Source organism: Myxine glutinosa, chromosome 3 (genome assembly GCF_964187855.1).
Source record: "Myxine glutinosa chromosome 3, kmMyxGlut1.1, whole genome shotgun sequence".
Lineage (NCBI taxonomy): Eukaryota > Metazoa > Chordata > Myxini > Myxiniformes > Myxinidae > Myxine > Myxine glutinosa.
Genome location: NC_136263.1, coordinates 20,230,142 through 20,252,052, shown reverse-complemented (window position 1 = coordinate 20,252,052; position 21,911 = coordinate 20,230,142). Strand labels below are relative to the sequence as shown.

Here is a 21,911-nt window from a genome sequence, read left to right as displayed (position 1 = left end):
AAACCCAAGTAACAACTTCTTCCTCTTCTCCATGTACTTCTCCTGCAACTGCCTCACAATAAAAAGCGCGTCTGTCGTTCCTCTTCCTGGCATAAATCCAAACTGCATTTCGTCGATCTTCACTTTCTTCCTTATCCTCCTCTCCAACACCCTTTCCAATACCTTCATTCCATGCTCCAATAACTTTATCGCTCGATACGAGCCACACTCCAGAGGGTCACCTTTCCCCTTGTATAGAGGGACGAGGGTACTCAGTTCCCAATCCACTGGAATGCGGCCTTCTTTCACCACCAGATTACAGATCTCTGTCATTCTCTTCACACCCCAACTTCCTGCTGCCTTCAACATATCTCACACAACTCCTGTCGGCTCTCCCGCTTTTCTACTCTTCATTGCTTTTATAGCTTCCTCAACTTCCTTCTCGGTTATCTTCTCTGCCGGTCCTAAAACTGGGTTACTCTCTATGTTGCCATCCCATTCATTCTCTGTATTCAACAGTATTTCCATATATCTTTTCCATCTTCCTTTAATTCCATCTGGGTCCACAATGATTTGTCCCACTTCATCCTTCAAGCAACTCACCCCCATCACATCACACCTCTTTCACTATCTGCTTTGCCATCCGCTCTCTGACCCTCTTCCAAATCCAAGCGTTCTCCGAACATTTTCCGACATGCCTCCTGCGCCTTTGCTACCTCTTTCTTTGCAGCCTTTTTGGCTGCCTTATAACTTTCATGCTCTTCCTTTTCTGCCCCCGTACCCTTCGCCTTCTGCCACTCCTTGAACCTCTTCCTCTTCTCGTCAATCTTCTTTCCAACTTCATCATCCCACCACCATGTTTCCGAGTGCCTCAGTGATCCTTTTGTCCATCCACGTACCTCACCAACGGCTCCCAACAGACTTTCTTTCATTGACATCCAACCACTTTCAAGCTCAACCACATCATCCTCTACCATACTCAGCCTCTCTTTTAATGCCTCCCTGACTGTCACCTCTTTCAACCTCCCCACCTTCATTCTCGGTTGGTACTTCACCCGCCGAGCTCTCCTCGCACCTTTCAACCTTATGTCGCAGACAATCAAGTGGTGCTGTGAAACAGCCTCCTCCCCCGGGATCACCTTTGTGTCCCGGAGGTTCCCCCTATCTCACCTACGCACCATCAGGTAGTCAACGGTTGTCGTCGACCCACCTGACGTGTATGTAACAAGCTTATTATCCTCTTTCTGGAACTGAGTATTACAAATCAACAAATCAGCTCCATCAGCAAACTCCAAAATACTTTCACCTTCTCCATTTCTCACACCATATCCTTAACCCCCATGAACTCCCTCAAAACCGTCCATACTCCTTCCCACATGTCCATTTAGGTCTCCTCTTACCACAACTTATCTTTCACGTTTTCCATCAGCTTCGCTATTGCACACCAGAACTTGTCCTTCTCTTCATCGCTCCGACCAACCTGCGGAGCATATCCCGAGATGACGTTCACCAAGAGCTTTCCAATCATCATTTTCACCATCATCAACCTTTCACTCATTCTCGTCACACTCACCACACTGTCTACAAACTCCTCAGAAAACAGGACACCAACACCATTCATGCCTTCTGGGCACCCTTGCCACACAAACTTGTATTTCTGTCCCTGCCTACCCTTCACCATTCTCACACCACTTCCCTTCCATCTTGTCTCCTGCACACAACATATGGCCACTCTTCTTTTGACCAATACTTCCACCACTTCTCCTGATCTCCCTGTCATTGTCCCTACATTCCACGTCCCAAACCTCAGAAACCGATCTCCACCTCGGGCATCAGACTTTTCGTTGTCATAAATGGAGTGATTTCCACCCTTGCTTCGATCGGGTTCCCCACCTTGAGTTTTGACGAGAGGGAGTGGGGTCCCCCACGGGGTACTTCGGGCTGTACCCTGCCCATATCTCGTTGTAATTGTCATGGTTCTCTTTTTGAGGCAATGTTTTATGGCCGGATTCCCTTCCTGACTGACGCCAACCCTTTTAGTCGCCTCTTACGACACACAGTGATACGGTGTACCTATTCTAAACCGGGGTACACACCGGGTATATTCCATGCTTTACAGCATCCATCACAGGCTCTATTCCCATCATCTTTCGCAATTCATCATTTGTCTTCCTCTCTCTCAACGATACTCCGCACATCCACCGAACCATTCGCATTTCCACCCTTTCCAGCCTTCGTTGCTGCTCTACGTTCATTACCCATGTCTCACTCCCATAAATCATAACACTTCTCGCACATGCAGCATACACCTTTCCGTTCAGCTTCAACGACACGCCCCTCCTCGTCAGCACACCACTCACAATTGACAACAAATATGGTACATAATAAAAAAAACATAAAGTTCGTAATATATAAACATAACATGTAAAGTTTGTAGTCTATCTGCTTTCTATTCTAATGTATATATAGATGCAAGTTACCTGATCGGGGTGAACGTCGTAGCCACACCACGTACAATGCTGAATGATGCCTCATTAAGAGCTCTTGGGTCCAGGCAATGCATGCAGAGGTTTATATTTATTGTTATTCATACAATTTCGAGTTTCATTCATTTTTGTTGAGCATGTGGTATCTTTGCTCAGTCTTTGGCTTGCACACCTGAAGAAAGTAAAAAAGTTATATAAAACAAACTATTCTGTCGATGTATAAATTAATTACCTGTTAATCGATTTACTTCGCAGAGTAACCTTAGCAGTCTTAACACAACAACAACAACAACAACATGCATTTTAAAGGCCATTTTCCCTGCTAGAGCGGGGGTTATCCTTGCGGTCCCCATGACAATCTTCTCCATTTTGCCCTATTTTCTGCATCTCTCCTTGTTAACCCCCTTGCCCGCATTTCTTCTTCCACCATCTTTAGCCAAGTCTTTCTCGGTCTTCCCCGTCTTCTCCGTCTTCTACTTCCTTCTACATTCATTTCCATCACTCTTCTCAACCAGTCACTTTCATCCTTCCCCAACACATGACCAAACCATCTCAACCTGTTCCTCTTCACAGCATCAATCACAGGCTCTATTCCCATCATCTTTCGCAATTCATCATTTGTCTTCCTCTCTCTCAACGATACTCCGCACATCCGTCGAACCATTCGCATTTCCACCCTTTCCAACCTTCGTTGCTGCTCTACGTTCATTACCCATGTCTCGCTCCCATAAATCATAACACTTCTCACACATGCAGCATACACCTTTCCCTTCAGCTTCAACGACACTCCCCTCATCATCAGCACGCCACTCAATTCCCGAAACTTCTTCCATGCACATCTCACTCGAGCAACCGTTGCTGAGTCTGATCCACCTTCTCCATTCAGCATGTCTCCGAGGTAGCAAAATGTTTTCACACCTTCCAGCTTCACGCTGTCTCCAAGATCCAACTCAACATTTCGTCCATCTGCAGCTCCCTCTGTGCACACCTTACATTTGAATGTAGCTGCCACACTGGTTAATGACCCTCTCAGACCACTACATTTTTGATGAACCCACTCAGCGCACATTGTACACTGAATGGAGTTCACTCCGACACCCTTCCTACACACAGCACAGGGCCACTTCCCAGTTCTTTCCACCTCACCACATGCTTTACCACTTGCCATCACCTTCGTCTTTCCGATATTCACCGTCTTTCCGAGTCTTAACAGTTAATGGTTAATGCTGCTATCGGACAACCATAGCAATCTGAGTAAATATTCCACACTCTATTGGGAACAAATTACCTTAAAAACTGAACCTGGGACTCCTACTAATACTTCCACTAACTTGAACATGTGAGACGTACAAAATAATGCTCCGACAATGCCTTGTGAACGGAAGAATGAACTTTCACAGATGGTGCACTTCACACAACTGGAAACGAATTCCCCTTACTTGTTGAACCTTGGAAGTGTGTGTGTGCATGCCCTACCTACCTATCTTATCTGGAGTGCCTTCAGAAAGTATTCACACCCCTCGACTTTTTTCACAATTTGTTGTTAGCCTGAATTTAAAATGGATTCAATTAAGATTTTTGGCACTGGCATAATATTTGTCCACACAACAATTTTTCTTCTGCACATAATGGAGATGTGTGTTTTGAGATTTTTTTATTTTTTTTTTGGAAAATGAAATACAGAAATGTCTAAATTTACACAAGTATTCAACCCCCTGAAAAATACTTTGTAGAAACACCTTTGGCAGTGATTACAGCTTCAAGTCTTCTTGGGTATGTCTGTATCAGCTTTGCGCATCAGGATTTGGAGAGTTTCTCCCATTCTTCCTTGCAGATTTGGTCAAGCTCTGTCAAGTTGGATGGAGAGTGTCTGTGAACAACAATCTTGAAGTCTTTCCACGGATTCTCAATGGGACTCAAATCTAGGCTTTGGCTGGGTCACTGAAGGACATTCACATTTGTGTTTTGAAGCCATTCCAGTGTTGCTTTGGCTGTATACTTGGGGTCATTGTCCTGTTGGAACATTAATCATCACCGCAGTCTCAGGTCTTTTGCACGCTGAAGCAGGTTCTCCTCAAGGATTTGCCTGTATTTGGCTCCATTCAATGCTCCCTCTATCCTTGCAAATCCCCCAGTTTGTGCCACTGAAAAGCATCCCCATAACATGATGCACCATGCTTCATGGTGAGAATGGTGTTGGATGGGTGATGAGCTGTGCTCTGTTTCCACCAGACGAAGCAGTTTGCATTCAGACCAGAGAGATCGATTTTCATCTCGTCGAACTGCTGTTGCCTCATGCTCTGCGTCTTTCACATGCCTTTTTCTCTGGAGTGGCCTCCGTCTGGCCACTCTCCCATAAGGCCTAGATTTATGAAGAGCTGCAGAGAGGGTTGTCCTTCCGGCATGTTCTCCCATCTCGACCAAGGAACTCTGTAGTTCTGTCAGTGTTTATTGGGTTCATGGTCACCTCCCTGACCAAGGTCCTTCTTGCCCGGTTGCTCAGTTTGGTCGGATGTCCAGCTTTTGGAAAAGTCTCGGTTGTTCCATATTCTTTCCATTCCTAATAATGGAGCTCACTTTGCCTCTATTAGCACTCCAGAAATTGTTTTATACTCTTCCCCAGATCTAGGCTTCCTCACGATTCTATCTCAAAGTTCCACGGCCAGTTCCTTGGACTTCAAGGTAGTTTCTGCTCTGACATGCACTGTCAACTGTTGGACCTTGTATAGAAAGGTGTTTTTCTCTGTAAATCACGTCCAATCAATTGAATTGGGTACATGTGGACTCTAATTAAGTTGTAGATGGGAATGTTGATGTATTGTCTGTTAACCAGTAATTAACTGCTAATTGTCGTACCCAATGTACGACAAATCGTACCCCCAAAAAATGGCCTCTAAACGGTGGGTTTTTTTTTGTCGTACCCAGCACATGTTTATCCTTTACTCGAATCTAAACTTATCTTGAGTAATAATCTGTACGTATTTTACTGTGTTTTTGTGTTTGTTTTTAACTGATGCCTTGTATTCACCAGGTGTTTGTGCTGTGATAGTTTACTATCACTTATTGGGGCTTACTGCTATTGGTTTACTGCTTATTGGGGCTTACCCCCCTGCTCACTTCGTGTGTGTGCGCCTGCGTGTGTGTTACGATTGGTAGGCTGTGAGCTGAAGTCGACTAAAAAGGAGTTTACATTCGAAGCAGAGGATGATGGTGCCGATCACATGCTGGTGCTCCGTTCGGTAGGTCCATCCATGCCTAATTTTATTGGTTCGTGCTTTTGGGATTGCTACAATACAGTACGCTGCTCTAACGAACAGATACATTGTACGGACTAGGCTGGTAGTTGCTTCAAAAATGTGTTGTGCTTGGACTCCGAATATTCAAGAAGAATCTTCAACTGAAGTGCTGTTTGTTTTGATGTGCTGGATTTGTCCACAAGAAGTTCCATCCATCCATTTATTATAACAATGGCGAAAGTTCCTGGTAATGAGACTTTTTGTTTGTACCATTGAATTATGAATTGCTAACGTCCCGTTTGGTGTTACCCAGGTATGTCTTGGTGGAGATGCTTCTGACGAGATGCACTCTGTGGAAGTTCAATCTCTCGACAGCCAAGGGAGAAATGTCGTTGCTACGATCGCCACGTTGAAACCCTCCGTACAGCCATCGGTATAGATGCTCCCCATCGTGCCGTAGTCAAACTACCTTTTTTTTCTCCTGTTTTTAATTTTGGGGGGGGGGGGGGTGGGAGGGGGGGGGGGGGGGGACATTACTTCCCTCTCCTGCACCTCCTCTTCTTGAATCCATTCCATACCGTTTTCCGTTTTCTTCCTTTCCAGCTGGCATTATCGGGCCTTGATGTGGAACCACCAGTGACTTTCAAGCTCAAGACTGGCTCGGGCCCGATTTACATTTCTGGGCAGCATTGTGAGTTCTAAGGAAAAAGGAGGATGATATCACTGGCTGTGTAGTCGTAATTTTGTGGTTTGTGTTGAAAAGTGGTTGTGTTTTTGTTGTGCCTCTTGGATTCCTTGGCCTTTAGTTATGATGTAACTAACATGCCAATATGTGTGTCAGATCTGGAGGCCATGTCTGATATCGATGATGAGGATGAAGATGACGATATTGATGAAACTCCTGTTGTTCCATCAAAGAAACGCGCAAGGGTTACCCCAAAGTCACAACCAATGGTTTCCATGGTGAGCTGTTTGAGTTGTTTATTATCTAATCACAACTTTGTGTAATTTTGGTGTTTAAGCTTCTTGGGGTGCTTTTTGCCTCAATGTTCCATTTAAATTGAGAAAGACGACAGACCAGCCTCCCTCGATATTGTCTAATTTCTATGCAACCTAGCCAAAAGCATCCGGCGTTGCCCGGGTTCTTTTTGAATGAATTTACTACTATAATTCAGCTCAGCTTTTAATTGTGAAATGGGCCCAGCCCGGCCAAAGCGGCCTCGACCGGTCTCACCACCTCGCCTATAACCTTTCCGAGGCCCGTCCCGGCATTTTTTGTATTAGAGGTTTCCTCCTATCTTTCACCGTTCAGGAGATTAGAGCTGACAAATAAACAAACAAAAACTTTCTTTTATATTATGCAAATGAGATACAAAGTAGCCCCAAAAGTGTTAAAATTCAGATTAAACATTCAAGTTCAAGGATAAAATCAAAATTGAGACTTTATTCGTGATGAGAATACTCCCAAGACTGAGAATCTGTTGTTACACTATGATGGTGTTGAAGCATTGTTTAGACATGTGTCTGAGTCATCATTTCAAGAAGAAGAAGAAGAAGAAAGTTAAGTTGGGCTGCAATTGATTTGAGGTCATTTCCAGGAGTTGACAGTGATGCCATGGAAAGCACATGTTCAAACAGAAGATTGGTACGTAATAATGTTTGTAAGTTGCTGCAAAGGGCACGGAAATTGCTGCTGATCATGCTTCGAGCAGGTTGCCGTTGCTAATTGGACCTATGCAGGGAAGGCAGGTCTCGGAATGAATAGAGGTTTATTCTCACCTGCAAATTGTAATGTGTGGTTTTATTTGGATAATGACAGAGCCATGGTACCTGGAGATGTAATGGACAGCACAGGTATAAACTAGAATCGGTCGAGCGTATACCTCCACCAGGCTGAACTGTTTACGTTTTGTATCCACTGACAGCCCGGATCTTGATCCGGACGTGAACCAAAATTGAATCGGCTTGTTCTTGTCACCCAACCAACTCATCCACATAGTTTTGCCATAATCCGTCCACAACTTTTTGATCGTTTTTGGCCCTATTTCTAAATGGTGAAAAATCACTTGCAAGATAAAAAAAAAAAACTTTACCAAAAGCAGTTTTGCATTTTTACCAAAATATTTTTGTCACACACACACACATCCATCAAACTTTGTTTGAATCCGTCCACAACCTTTTTGAGATGTCCTACTCACAGACAGAGGTGAAAACATAATCTCCATCCACCTTAGGTGGCGGAGGTAACGAGCATTCCACTGCCACAAATGCTCTCAGCTCGTTAGTTAAGGGCAGCACCATTAATCCGTGTGTAAATCGTTCATCTCTTGCATCACCACAAGGGGGCGTTTGAGATTTGCTGGTGCAGTGTATGTATGAACCTCTGTCCTAAGCTAGAAGACTTGATTTTGATGTGTCTCTCTCGTATTGCAAGTACATTGTTTAGAAATGAAAAGAAAATGCCTGGGAGGACAACATACAACAAGACAGTTTTTTACATACAACATTGAGGCTTGTGGAAGAACGAGGGAAGAGGGCAATAAGTCAATGTACTGACATTGGGCCAATGGGGTCCTAGTTTGACACAACCAGCAAGGAAATGAACAAATGGGGAAGGGAAGAAATACGGTAACTTGCAAGTTGGAAGGTTGAGTTCGGAGTTGGAGTGGTTGGTGGAGGTAGAAAAGATTGTCTGTTGGGATGGGGGAAGGACACAAGATGGTGGTGCATCGTTTGCTTAAATCCCTGGAGGTGCAATGAAAGTGGCCAGAGGGGCCCAGGGGGTGGGGATGAGGTGTCGATGTGTATTCTGTGACCCTTGCCCATTGGGGAGAGCCGTACTCAATTGAGCTACAGCCAAATGGCTTGTATGCCGAGAGGAATTCTGGTTTTCCAAGGAAAGACCGAACGACGGAGGATGCCCAGTTTGCAGCTGGCATTGTAGGGCAGTTTTACTGCATGTTCGGCCCAGGAGAGGTCATTTGTGTTCGAATCTCCCCACTCTCCTGTTTCTTGTGAGAGGTGTCATTGCATCTCTTGGTTATCTAAGCTGTTTCAAGTCGGGAATATTTTGCCTTCTCTGTTTATTTTTTTCACTTCATTGGTTCAAACCTGTTTTCTCAACTGTCTCATCCTTGTAGAAAAAACCCAAACTGGGTAATGCTCCTGAAGACGATGACGTCGACGATGAGGATGATGATGACTATGAGTAAGTCAGACATGCCATAGTTGTGCTGATTGATTTTGATTGATTTTTTTTTTTTTTTTTTAAATACCCTCACCAGAGGGGAGGTATTGCATTTGAGTCCATTGTCTGTTTGTCCGCACATAATAAATGCGATTTTTCTCTGCAACTGTTGGTCCGATTGACAGGAAACTTTCACAATAGGTGCGCCTCCTCCTGAATAATTTTTTTAGTGATGATTATGACGTCATCGGTCACGTGGTTCGGCCACCATATCTTTTTTTAACACAAAAGCCTTAAAATTGCTAAAACACATCCTGCAGAGGGTCTGCCATCTGATTGCTCTTTCTTGTTTTTGAATGTAAAAGTTATTTCGGTATGAAAGTTTATTAATTTTCTGCATCTATTGGGTAAAGTAACAAACTGTACTTGGTATGAATTCCCAATTGGGAGGTTGAAAAACCAGTGTTTCTCGTGGTGAGCGAAACCGTTCATATGCGGAGGTCAATTCCAGCCGTTGTTGAAATTAAGCCACGGGAGGAAACGTCGTTCGCACGGATGGAGTTGTTGCACGATGATATCTGGAAATTGCGGAAAATTGTGTTTTCGTGTTTGGACCTGTGCGTTGCAGGCTGATCCGCAGGCCCACCAGGCTTCATTACGATGATGTTTGTGAAGTTAAACACCAATGCCGTACTTGAACCTCTGAAGCTTTATGAACCCATTCAACATCGCTAAATTGCATTTGCCATTATTTGGGTAAAATAGCATGACGTAGCGAAAGTGTAACCTGTCGTAGGTTTGCACTCCGGTCTCCATCCCATGATTAAGTGTTCGACCGGCGCTCGATGCTTTAGGTTTCTTAAACGTATTACTTGTTCTCTTTTAATATCCGGTGGCTCGATTCCTCGATCAGAATGTACGAAATGATTACATGAGTGTTGCTCACGATTTGACAGGTATGGTCACAACCTGTGGAATTGGAAGGCCGATTCCCACATTTGGTTCATATTAAAGCAGTAAATTTGTAGTTTGCTGTTACGGTTCACATACTAAGGGATTTCTTGGATCTCTAATTTGCAGGGATGATGACTTGGAAGATGATGATGAGGAGGAGGAGGAGGATGAAGTTGTATCGAAGGTGATTTATCTGTTTATTTATGCTGTAGAGTGCACTGCGGAGCCATGTGATTGTGACCTTTGATTTACTTGACCACAGGGACCTTGGTGATGCAAACATGGCTGACCCCACGCCATGATTTCTGAGGCACTATAAAGCTGAGGGAGCAGCAGAACTGTAAACTGTAAGAGATATGATCTCTGGCAACGACTCCCCTTTCATTAATGGTCTCCACATTCACTTTACTGAAGTGGGTCTATGGTTTGATGTGCACTGGTGGCATTTACCAGCACACAATAACCTTTTGGGGGTTTAGGGGGTCACGATCTTTCGGGCCTCCAAAGGGGTCCCAAGCTTGGAACATCGAGTCAATAATAATACATGTTCCTTTACGTGGAACGTTGACGCATGGAGAGGCCTTTAGGCCCATCAAAGCCTGCTTTAGTGTTTCCAACCTATGGGTGTTTGTCCTTGCCCTGTCCTTTTTAATGCTGAGTGCCAAGCAAGGAAACGGCAAACATTCTGTCTGTGATATGACTTTAAATGTGACAAAATCGCCCGCTCTCCAAATCGTAGCCTTGAAAGGTTACATTCTTCCCAGCAAAAGTCGTTAAATTGGCTCCTCATCTTGCAATTGCATTGAATTCCAGTTAAGAAAACAAACTTTGATTCCAAGCTAAGTTTCCCATGCCATCTTCTTTGCAACTTCATCGTAGAAACATCGTACACGCTGACGATGTCCGAATTCTCTCTCTCTCTCTATCTCTATCTCTATCTCTCTCTCTCCATCTCTCTCTCCATCTATCTCTCCATCTATCTCTCTCCCCATCTCTCTCCATCGTTGGAGTACCGAGGGACTCAGCAACTCATACCTTTGACTGATATACGGTCTTTGAGCACACCGGCGGCACGTGCATTTTGATGCGTTATATTGATATTGTTTCCAAGTTTGCACCTGCATGCTATAAACGAACGGTATGGATTCCGTTATTCATCGATTGGTTTGTGACCAAGAGCAAGCAAATTCTGCACAAGGTACATCAACAAGTGTTCAGATTGAAACCAAGTTGGGGGGACGAAAGAAAAAGTGGTTGCATCTTCAGTTGAGTTGTTTTTCACAAGAGACTAGGCAGCCAATCTGATCATGACTGTCATTTACGATCTCCACAACCAGTCGCTGACTATAAAGTGTAGACGGACTGCTTGTTTGAGCACAGATTCCACCCCGAGGTCACCAAACTTCTCAGTTTGCTGCTATATTTGAAATATTGCCACTGCATCAGTGAGCACTTCCTCTTTGCTTGTATGCAGCACACGGCTGCGGGGGAGCATCATTTGGGTTTGGGCACACCTGTGCCGCTGATGCAATGCCCTCTGCTGGTTAAGGCAGGAATTTGGAATTTGGCCATGGTGCCGGTGATAATTCGCCTACTCTTCATGAAGCACACCATTGGATCTTTAACAACGAATGCAGTCAGATGTGACTCCCATTTAATGTCCTTCCGAGGAACGCACACAATGATTAATCTCCCTGCCTTTGAAACACTGGGATGACAATTTATAGCTGGGTTGGGATTCAAACCCAGGCTAGACAGCTTGGAGGTGAGAGTGTGTACCTCGAGGCCATTCTGTCAGCCCGAGTCAGACTCAGTTAGTGTGGTGGGGTATCGCAAACCCCCTTTGCATGTGATTAACCATGTCCAAAGCCCCACCGCACCAACAAAGGGTTAAATTTTTATTCATTTATTTATTTTAGCAACTGATAGACTGGATTCTGCATTTGTGGCCTCCAACACATCATCTGATCCAGGTCTCTGGGAATTATGAAAGGAAGACGTTAACTAGTGGATCCCCTCCTAGCTCCAATAATTGGAATGGAAATCTCTTGCGTTAGTTTTGGAAGAGCCTTTCCTGTGGTTAAAGGCAAGTGGCACAATCGAGATTGGCTGCTCCTCTTCGCAACATCTACCGTTTCTGTTGCAGACCCTTTCTCGTGGCATTTTTCTGTTTGCAGTTTAAATATTCTGCGACTGAGGTGATGCAAACAAGCTCATGAACTTTGTCATTGAGATGCAACCCTGTTTTTGGTATTCGCAGTGCGATTATGTTGATGCAGAAAGTGGTCTTACAGAGAGATTTCTTAGGTTTGTCCTGATAAAGAGCCATACAGGATAAATGCCGAGTGAAACCATGCTTTGTGAGCTATGACGATTGAACCATGACACGATGAATTGCCGAGAGCATCGGTGTGATGATGCTGCCACCATGTCAGGAAAATACTCCGGAGTCCAGGCAAGGATGTCTCGGGACTTGTACATTCCACACACTAAGGGGGCCTTTACACAGGATGGCGACCTTTGTGCCTCCCTTGTGCGACCATAAAATTTGCCAGGTCGCCGTTGGAGGCTCAAAGGAGGCAGAATGGTTGCCTAGGTCGTTCAAAGGTGGTACACAGGAGGGTCAGACATCGCCATGGTCGCCGTAAATTTTTGAACATGTTCAAAACAGTCGCACAAAGGTCGCCGAGGAGGTTGGTTGCTCAAAGGTGGCTCAAAGGAGGCAGAAGGGAGGCACAAGCATTGCCGTGGTTGCAGAATGGAGGCACAGTGGTCGCCCAATGGTTGCCAGGTAATAGATGCGTTCTGCTGCAAATTTTCCTATCAATCTGGGCGATGCTTCTGCCTCCCTTGTGCCTCCTTTGGGCGACCAATAGCGTGCATTGAACGATGACTGTGGTGACCGCTGTGCCTCCATTCGGTGACCACGGCAACCCTTGAGACACCATGGCAAAGCTTTTGCCTCCCTTCTGTCTCCTTTGAGCCACCTGAAGTGCCTCCTCAGCCTGCCTATAAATAGAGGGCTGGTACCTGCAGTGGTCCATTGTGTTTGCAGTGAATGGTGAACAACTCGACTCAAGAAAGTCTCCAGACTCAACAGGCACAAGACATCATGCCTCCCAAGAAGTGCACAAGACCAAGGGCAAAGAACCGCAGAGGTGCCAGGGCTACTGAAGAAGAAGGTCCTGCTGGCCATGGTGATCGCCAAGAAGAAGTCCCTGCTGGCCAAGGTGGTGGACCTGATGGTGGAGCGCATGCTGCCCAAAGTCAAGAGAATAAAGGTCCTCAAGACCAAGGTGAAGGGGATGAAGATACCCATGTTGATGGCCAAGGTGATGGTGATCAACAGGCCACAAGTGCCCGACAACCCTCCTGTAAGAAGAGGAAAAGAAAGGAAAAGGTTTCACCAAACCTCACAATAGAAGAAGAGGAGTCCATTGTGGAATGGCTCAGAGAGCATACCGAGATGTATGATAAAAGGATGACCCAATATAAGAATCAACAGAGGAAGGAATCCCTGTGGCAGCAGAAGGCTGGCGCGATGGGCAAAGATGTCACAGTGCTTAAAGTATGGTATAAAAGTCTCAGGACACGTCTAGGCAAGCTTATGAAGACAAAGTCTGGGCTGGCTGCACATCAAGAGATCACTGACCGGGACCGGTGGGTCCTCACCAACCTGGAGTTCCTGAGGGTGCACATTGAACGTGTGCACAGGAGGCCATTAGTCAGTGTGAGTACGAGTATTTCTTTCTCATGAGCACACGTCTCCCTTTCAATCTCAAAATTTACAAATTTCCAATTCCTATTTGCCACTGTTATTTGAATGTTGTAATTTCTTTAATTGATAAGTGACATCACATTTTCAATTTGTATATTTTCAGCTTGAACAGTGTCTAGCTCCTCAAACTACAGCTGCATCCACAACCGAACAAGCTTCAGGTGAAGTTGCTAGTGACATACCCAATACCCCAGATGATCCCGATGCACCAGAGGTCAGAGGCCCTACCCCACCAAGCAGCTATTCAAGCCGCACAACAGCTCCTCGAGGCCAGCACAGCACCCGGGGGAGGTGAGGCAGATGATCAACTTCTGACGTCTCTTCAGGATCAGGGCACACACCTAATGACCATGCAGCAACAACTACTTGAGCACCTGAAACCCCAGGGTGACCAAGAGAGGCTGGGATTTGTTGAGTTTGTCCGATCCACACTTCTGAGCCTTAATCACGACTGTTGGCGACGCTACCAGAAAGACGTGCTGCAATTGCTGATGCGCTACATAGATGAGAATGAGACAGCACGCAGGTCACAGCCCACTTCATCTGCTACTTATGCTCCCCCCGAATCCTCCACCTCCTGCACCTGCTGCTGCTTCATGCTACCCTGGGCCCCCATCGGCATCATAGGGGCCATTCAAATATTACGTAACGCTTTTTTCCCCGAAATTTGACACCCCCCCCCCCCCCCCACCCCCTCGTAACGCTTCGTAACGTTCGGCCAGACACCCCCTAAGCGTTACGTAACGTTCGGTCACTACACCCCCCCCCCCCCCACCCCCGCGAATATACATTTTGCGATCTACATTTTGCGATCTACTGCTTGCACAGACCAGTGCAACCTCTGAAACATGGTGGGGGGGGGGGGGCGGAGGGTGACGGGAGAATTTAGGGTTGGGGGTTAGGGGGTTGGGGAGGAGCTTAGTCATTTTAGTAGATGTTTACTGGCAAAATAAAATAATGTGATATATAATATAATCCCAGGAAACTAGCATAACAATATATGTTTATCCAGATTATAAATAGTTAAAAACTGTTTTACACTTCTTAAATTTCAAAGAAAAAATAATCAGAAACAAAGCAACATGAACACCTAACCCGGAAATAGATGTGAGCACCGGCAAAATAGTAATCAGCCTAGAGTAACACGCGATCGTTGCTGCGGCAAAGAACATCTGTTTTGCGCACTGCGGTGCACCATAGGTTGAGGTGATTATGAACGATTCGCCAGGTGGGGTTGCAAGCTGGGGTGACCTTTACCTTCCGAAGAAACGCCATTTTGTCGGCAGTCGCGTGATTGGTGGGCAAACGCATGAACCGCACACATTTCAAGCATGGCGGCCATGAATATAAAAGAAAAGCTATATAAGAGTTTAATCGACGGATTTTCCAAGGCAAACCCCTCAACTTCTAAACAAGCTGTGCAATTACAAGTCGCCAAAATATGGGCCCAACTGAAAAAGCAACACGACATTCAGCTTGCTGTGACGGAAAAGCTTCAAGAATGGAAACAGAAGGAACTAGAACGAAAGGGCCGGATGCTTTCATTTTGGTCAAAGGTATGTACATTTTCATGTCCTTCAAATGAGAGTGATGCGACTCACAATATCATTCCCTGCAAATACAGCTAATATTCTCAATATCATGAAAATGTATCATTCAGAATATATAGAACTTATCTATCTATAAATTATGTTGAAACTGTAATCATGGTAATAAATGAGCAATTTTTAAGATATTGTTTCTGGCGTGCGTTCCGTGTTGAATGGGCGATAATACAGTATACACACCGCAAATTTTGTGCCATTTAGTCACAACCGGGAACTACATTCTATTTCTATCCCGAAATGCCTAAATCCTATCCCTAAATAGCAGATTCAACTATTTCCACAAAAACTGGAGCTGTTGCAGGTTGGTACAATGGTACTAGCTTTAAAAAATATCGTCCGGTTTTTTCCGGATTTGGCTCTGAGTCATTGACCAGAGGTCAATTTTATCAAAATCGGCCAAAATCTTACGTTTTAGGTTTCGACCAAAACTTCCTCTAAAACACATATAGTAAGTCGCATGCTGGCTTTCATTTGGTACCAAAATCATTGACCTTTGATGACTGAAAAGTCAAAACCCCCTACCCCTGGGTAACACCGTATTTTCAAACCCTTATAAATCAAATATTTTGTACTTTAGCGCTATAGTTCCTCTTAAACACTTCTATGAAACCATAGATTGGCTTTAATTTGACACCAAATTCACGTCGTTTCGTCTTTTCGCCAAGTCCCGCTCTCTGAGCGGTCTTGTTGTATACAGTGCTGCTTCCTGCCACCAAAATGTAGTGTTCCCATTTCCGCTGCTATGAATTTGCATTGTAGCTTACACCATCCACGCTTACCGCCCTGATTCCAGGCCGTATGGGGGGGGGGGGCAAATGCCCCCTCAGGGTGTCTAAGGCGCCCCTTTCGACTATTACGGGGATTTATGGGTCCCCTTTTTGGCCGTCGTGCGGGGCGGGTGCAAATGAGATTCATCGGGCCTTTTTCCGTGCACCCGTAGGGCAAATTCCTGGATCCGCCACCGATAGGTTTGAACGAGAATATAATCGAATATATAGAATATAATCGTACGATTACTCACTGACGATGCTGATGAGTGGTGACCACGTGACGGGAAAGTTCAACAGATGGGGGATTTGAATTAAACGGGTTTATTGAGCCGATTTCCTCCTGAGATTTTTGGAGAATTACTTTTGATACTTTTGATGATTGTCTGAAAATGTTCTCTAGGTGAAGGAAAGTAATAGGGATTTTTATTTTATTCAGGTACTGACAGTGGTCAGTGGCGACAGACCAACTACAAGCAGAGAAGGAGACTGATGGCACTATCGAACCCGCGGCACCACCCAAACCGACGAAACCCGTGCAACCCGTTGCGACTACCAGCTCAGCTGAGGAAACCAAGGTGCGGCTAGCGCCGAAAAAACAAGCATTGGACGCCACCCTTAACGTTGTACAAGATGAAGTGAATTATCTGTCCAACCGTCAAGGCCAAGGACTTTTATCAGCGGATGAGCGTAGGGATCTGAAGCAGAAACAGCAGAAACTGGATGGGCTTAAATCTGAACTCAAAAACTGCGTGAAAAACAAAGAGCGGCAACAACGGTACCGGGATAACTACAAACGAAAGTTGGATAACTTAGATGAAGACCAACGTAAACAACTCCGAAAATCAACTGTGGGCAGGCCAGCGATAGTTGATGAGAACCTACTTCACAAAGTTATAGTGGATATCGCTTTCGGTGGTTCCGCGGCTGATGAGCGACGACGTTCTGAGATCATTAGAACGGTCAAGACTCTGGATGACCTAACCGCTGCCTTGACAAAACGTGGCTTTCAGCTATTTCGAAGTTCTGTTTACCTCCGCCTTCTGCCGCGCAACTCTACAACGCGGGAGGGGAAGAGGCACTGCAAAACTGTACCAGTGAAACTGTCAAGAGCTCAAAATGACGTACACTCCGGGCATAAAGATGCGATGTTTGCCAGGGCATCTATCGCAAATCTCGAAAACTTGGCATCACTGTTGGGTCCTGATGAAGTTACCTTCCATTCCCAAGATGACAAAGCCAGGGTTCCTATTGGCCTAACGGCCGCCTATACACAGGCGCCGTTGATCATGCATATGGAATACAAAGTCCGATTGAGTGACCACGACTTCGTCATTGCTTCCCGGCATAAATTGGTGCCGTCCGTCATCGCTGCAGTAATGATCAAGGGTAACTCTATCACCGGTGGTGCTGTGACATAATCGGGCCCCACCTCTATCGGCATCAGGAGTGCTAAGCATGCATTCATCATCTACTGCATTCAACCACCTCCACGACATGAAACGCATTCGTTCCTTGACCGAATTTCAGGACAGCTTGTCGTGCAAAGACGTTCTTCCAAAACATGTCATGATTGTGACCGTGGATGGCGGCCCGGACGAAAATCCGCGTTATGAGAAAACAATTCAGTGTGCAATTGACTATTTCTGTACGAACGATTTGGATGCCCTGTTCATCGCGACCAACACCCCAGGTAGGAGCGCCTTCAATTGGGTTGAGCGACGTATGGCACCGCTCAGCCACGACCTGGCAGGGCTCGTGCTGCCCCACGATCACTTCGGCAGTCATCTTGATGGATCGGGCAAGACGGTCGATGATGAGCTGGAAGTCCAGAATTTCGCCCATGCGGGCAAGGTCCTGGCAGAAGTTTGGTCTCAGACTGTCATAGACGACTTCCCAACGGTGGCAGAATACATCTCGGCAGATGCGGAAGACTATATTATTGAGAAGGACAGAGACTGGCAGGCGATACATGTACTGGAGAGTCAGTATAAGGTACAACTGGTCAAGTGTAACGATTGAGACTGTTGCAGAGAGCCCAGAAGCTCGTTGTTCAGTGTAGTCCGAGATCGCTTCCTTCCGCCCCCGTTGCCCGTGCAGCAGACGGGTGACAGGCTCGTTTGCAACACGACCAATGGGAAGTTTCCAACACTGTTCCAGAGCCTTGTCCTTGGGCAGAGCATTCTCACGCCGGGAGCCCATAAAAAATTCCCAAAGGGAGTGGAGTCCCGTATGACTTCGCATGTCCTACTCTGGAAACCGAACTCCAGAGGCGGACTTGTTCAACTTGTGGACTGTATCATGCCTCCATAAAGTCAGGCAAGGCCCATGCCCGCTGTCACAAGGACAAGAAACTGGAGCAGCGCGTGGAATGTGTGCGCCCGCAGCGCGTAGCCGCACGACGACAGCGGGAGCTAATGTGCCTGGTGGCGTACCAGGAGAACGAGCCGGTCCTGGAATGGCTAGACGATGATGGTGTCGACACTGAGGGGCTCCAACTTCCACAGGAGCAATCAATCGAGTCCGGTACCCCGATACTGACCACCGAAGCACGCGAACCCGCATGGGAACTGGAATAACTTACGAGACCCTAAGAGGCTATACAAACAATTCGTTGTGGCGTCAATATTATAAAGAGTAATAAAGAGTACTAAATTTAATACAGTTAAATGTGGTTTCTCGTTGTGACTTCGACTTCAGTATCAACATGGTCTCAGCAAAAATGGGATGAGTAGTCATCCCATTTTTGCTGAAACCAAAAATGGGATGAGTAGTAATCCCACTTTTGGTTTTAAAAACTTAGATCACTACTGTTACGTAACGCCGATGCGAACACCCCCCCACCCCCTCGTAACACTTCGTAACGCTCGGCTGTACACCCCCCCCACCCCCCATCGCGTTACATAATATTTGAATGGCCCCATATGGCCAGGCACCAAGTCAACACATGTGGCAGCCCCCACCCAACCAGTGGCCAACCGATGTCCAAAACCCCACCTCCGTCTGGGGGTCAATGGAGCCACGCCGGTTGCAGCAAGAGTTTTTCCAGTTGAACACCCCGTGCTCATCTCAACCGCGCCCATGGACAGCTCCTACAGCACCCTCAACCAGTACCCCAGAATCCTCTCTACGTTTGAGTGGTTTGAGCCTCCTAAGGGACCTGGACACTGACACTCTGCAAGCCGTCGATCAATCTGGCTCAGCCAGAGCCAGTGAGGGAGGAGAGGGCCAAATTCGTCGCATCAGTGACCAGCCACTTAACACCCCTCAACTCCAAGCAACTGCAAGTGACTCTGAGTAGAGCTAAAGTGTTGTGTATGTTGACGTGTATAGACTGCCATACCATAGGCCAGCGTTTCTCAACCGGGGGCCCGTGGCCCCCTCCTTCGACCGGGGGGCCATGAGCGGACGCCGAAAAACTGCGATTCAGAATGCAGAAGCTTGTAATGTACAATTAAGGTGACGAGTCTCCGGTCATAGTGTCAAAGTAAAAAGGGTAGATGAGTTTAACCTTCTCTAAAAAAGGGTAGATGAGTTTCTCTCCATCTCTTTCTGCTTCTTTACATCTCTACTTCCTTTCTTCTCCTTCCCTCCAGAGCACTTTTCTAAACCTAATTTTCAACCTTACTCTATTACCGTTACAAAAGTAATTAATTCGTATTTGCAATTTTTTTCTCAGATGTCGAAGGCTCGAAAATGGAATGACAGCTATGTCAAGTTTGGATTCACGAATGTCAGTCGAGATGGTGTGGACTGCGCGCAATGTCTGCACTGCTCGGTCGTGATGTCAAATGCGTCACTACGTCCTTCCAAACTTTCAAACCATCGTGACAAGATGCATCCCGGAAGGAAGGAAGATAATATCGACGCTCTGTCTGCGAAACGATCACGATATGACCGTGAAGCGACACTTCCCAAATTTGGATTCCGGCCAGAAGAAAAACCTGCTCTTCAATCCAGCTACGAAGTGGCATACCGAATTGCGAAGTGCAAGAAGCCGCACACTATTGCTGAGGACCTTATCAAGCCATGTACAGAGAAAATGGTGGAATTGATGATCGGACCAGAGGCGAAAAAGAAGATCCAGCAAGTTTCGCTCTCTAATGACACGATCCGACGACGGATTGACGACATGGCTGCTGATGTGTGCCGTCAAGTTTGCTCCGAAATCAAACAAAGCACGCTCCAGGCTAGCCTTCAATTAGACGAGTCTACCGACACCGCCCTGGAGAGCCAGTTGATCGCCTTCGCTCGCTACGAGAGAAAGGGAAAGATGAAGGAAGAGTTCTTGTTCTGCAATACCCTACCAACCACAACGACAGCAGCAGATATCAAAGCTATTGTGGACTCTTTTTTTGAAGCTGACGGACTCGGTTGGCAGAATTTCAAGCACATTTGTACTGATGGTGCCCCAGCGATGGTCGGCGTCAGAGGAGGGTTCGTCACGCTTGTGAAGAACGAATGGCCCCATGTGACGTCCTCCCACTGTTCGCTACACCGATACGCTCTTGCGTCAAAGACTCTTCCGCCTCGTTTGCTGGAAGTCATGGACGTCGCGGTCAAAGTGATCAACTTCATTCGTGCGAAGGCCAAAAATCATCGGCTCTTCCAACTCCTGGCCAACGAAATGGGAGCGGAACATGTTGGACTTCTGTTCCACACCAAAGTCCGTTGGCTATCGAGGGGGAAATGCCTCTCTCGGCTGTATGAACTCCGGGTTGAGGTGGAAATCTTCCTGCGAGACAACGAAAACAACCTCCATGTCCACTTCGACAATGAAGAGTTCGTCATGATGCTCGCCTACCTGGCCGATATATTCGGCCGACTCAACGAAATGAACCAGTCCTTGCAAGGCCGTGATGTGACAGTCAGTGACGTTCAAGACAAGCTTGCCGGACTGTCTGCTAGAATGGAAGTCTGGCAGGCACGAATCAAGGCCGGGTCCACTGCCTCGTTTCCTTTCTTGGACGAGCACCTGCAGACGCAGAGGATTGAGCTTCCCGTCAGCATCAAAGATTGCATCACTAGACATTTCGACAATCTCTCCGCTGAGTTCAAATCGTATTTCGACGATGCACCGTTGGATGTTCCGTGGCACAAAGACCCGTTCAACGCCAAAATTGAACCTACTGAAGACGAAGCAGAGGAGCTGGCAGAGTTGAAGGTTTCAAAAGCAATGAAGCTGGTCTTCAGTAACAAAGAAGACCTCTCCACCTTCTGGTTGTCTGTTCAGGATGGGTATCCACTACTCAGCAAGAAGGCATCCGTAATGCTCATTCAATTCGCCACAACATATCTTTGCGAATCTGGATTTTCTGACCTTGCGACCATTAAAACGAAGTCCAGAAACCGTCTTGACGTTGGGAACGATATTCGCCTTGCTGTGTCCAAGACGGAGCCGGACATAAGAGGCCTCGTCAGACAAGCCCAACAGCAAGTGTCTCATTGATTGTATTGCTTAGAAAAATGTTTACTTTGATTTATCTTTTAAGACTGAGTAAATAAATTTCATAAAACGAAATCTGCATCTTTTATTGAAGGGCAGGGGGCCACGAATGTTAAGCGACTCGGTAGGGGGGCCATGGGCCATCAAAGGTTGAGAAACGCTGCCATAGGCATTTCCATACTGTTTCTTTAACGTCAGTTTTATGAAAATGTTCATCATTAAATGCTCATGTTGAATAAAGTTTATTGGAAAACGTTGTTTCATTTCCAATGGTGTTGGGCTAGCGGCTAGGCTAGGGTGTCAGCTTAGGATCCTAGAATCCTGGGTTCGAAACCCGGTCGATCGCTGAATTAACGCCAGGGGGGTTGACTCAGCCTGTCATCCTTCCGAGGTCGGCTAATTGAGTACCAGTTCACTGGTAATTCCCTGCTTGTCGTTAAAGGCGGCAAAAAGGGTTGGCGTCAGGAAGGG

General features: G+C 46.2%; 3 protein-coding genes across 4 annotated transcripts in view; 2 read left to right on the top strand and 1 right to left on the bottom strand.

The window, feature by feature from the left end:
- DDRGK1 (DDRGK domain containing 1) overlaps positions 1–21,911 on the bottom strand; it is a 642,973-nt gene that overhangs the window by 248,286 nt on the left and 372,776 nt on the right. The gene's annotated exons all lie outside the window — the stretch shown is intronic.
- NPM3 (nucleophosmin/nucleoplasmin 3) overlaps positions 1–21,911 on the top strand; it is a 43,214-nt gene that overhangs the window by 2,819 nt on the left and 18,484 nt on the right. The window contains exons 2-7 of the mRNA XM_068111287.2: positions 5,622–5,704; positions 6,015–6,134; positions 6,305–6,392; positions 6,543–6,664; positions 8,842–8,909; positions 9,969–10,026. Coding sequence (XP_067967388.2) covers positions 5,622–5,704; positions 6,015–6,134; positions 6,305–6,392; positions 6,543–6,664; positions 8,842–8,909; positions 9,969–10,026 — 539 coding nt within the window. The remainder of the gene's footprint in view (positions 1–5,621; positions 5,705–6,014; positions 6,135–6,304; positions 6,393–6,542; positions 6,665–8,841; positions 8,910–9,968; positions 10,027–21,911) is intronic.
- LOC137423784 (protein FAM200C) lies at positions 14,525–21,515 on the top strand. Of its 2 annotated transcripts, XM_068111286.2 has the most exons (3): positions 14,525–15,176; positions 16,434–16,572; positions 19,674–21,515. In XM_068111286.2, the coding sequence occupies exon 3, from the start codon at positions 19,674–19,676 to the stop codon at positions 21,441–21,443; it is 1,770 nt and encodes a 589-aa protein (XP_067967387.2). In that variant the 5' UTR covers positions 14,525–15,176; positions 16,434–16,572; the 3' UTR covers positions 21,444–21,515. The 2 variants fall into 2 exon arrangements, with proteins under 2 accessions (XP_067967387.2, XP_067967386.2); XM_068111285.2 differs by having other exon boundaries at positions 14,525–16,572.

Coding starts and splice junctions, on each gene's coding strand:
- LOC137423784 (XM_068111286.2), top strand. CDS start 19,674: ATGTCGAAGGCTCGAAAATGGAATGACAGCTATGTCAAGTTTGGATTC.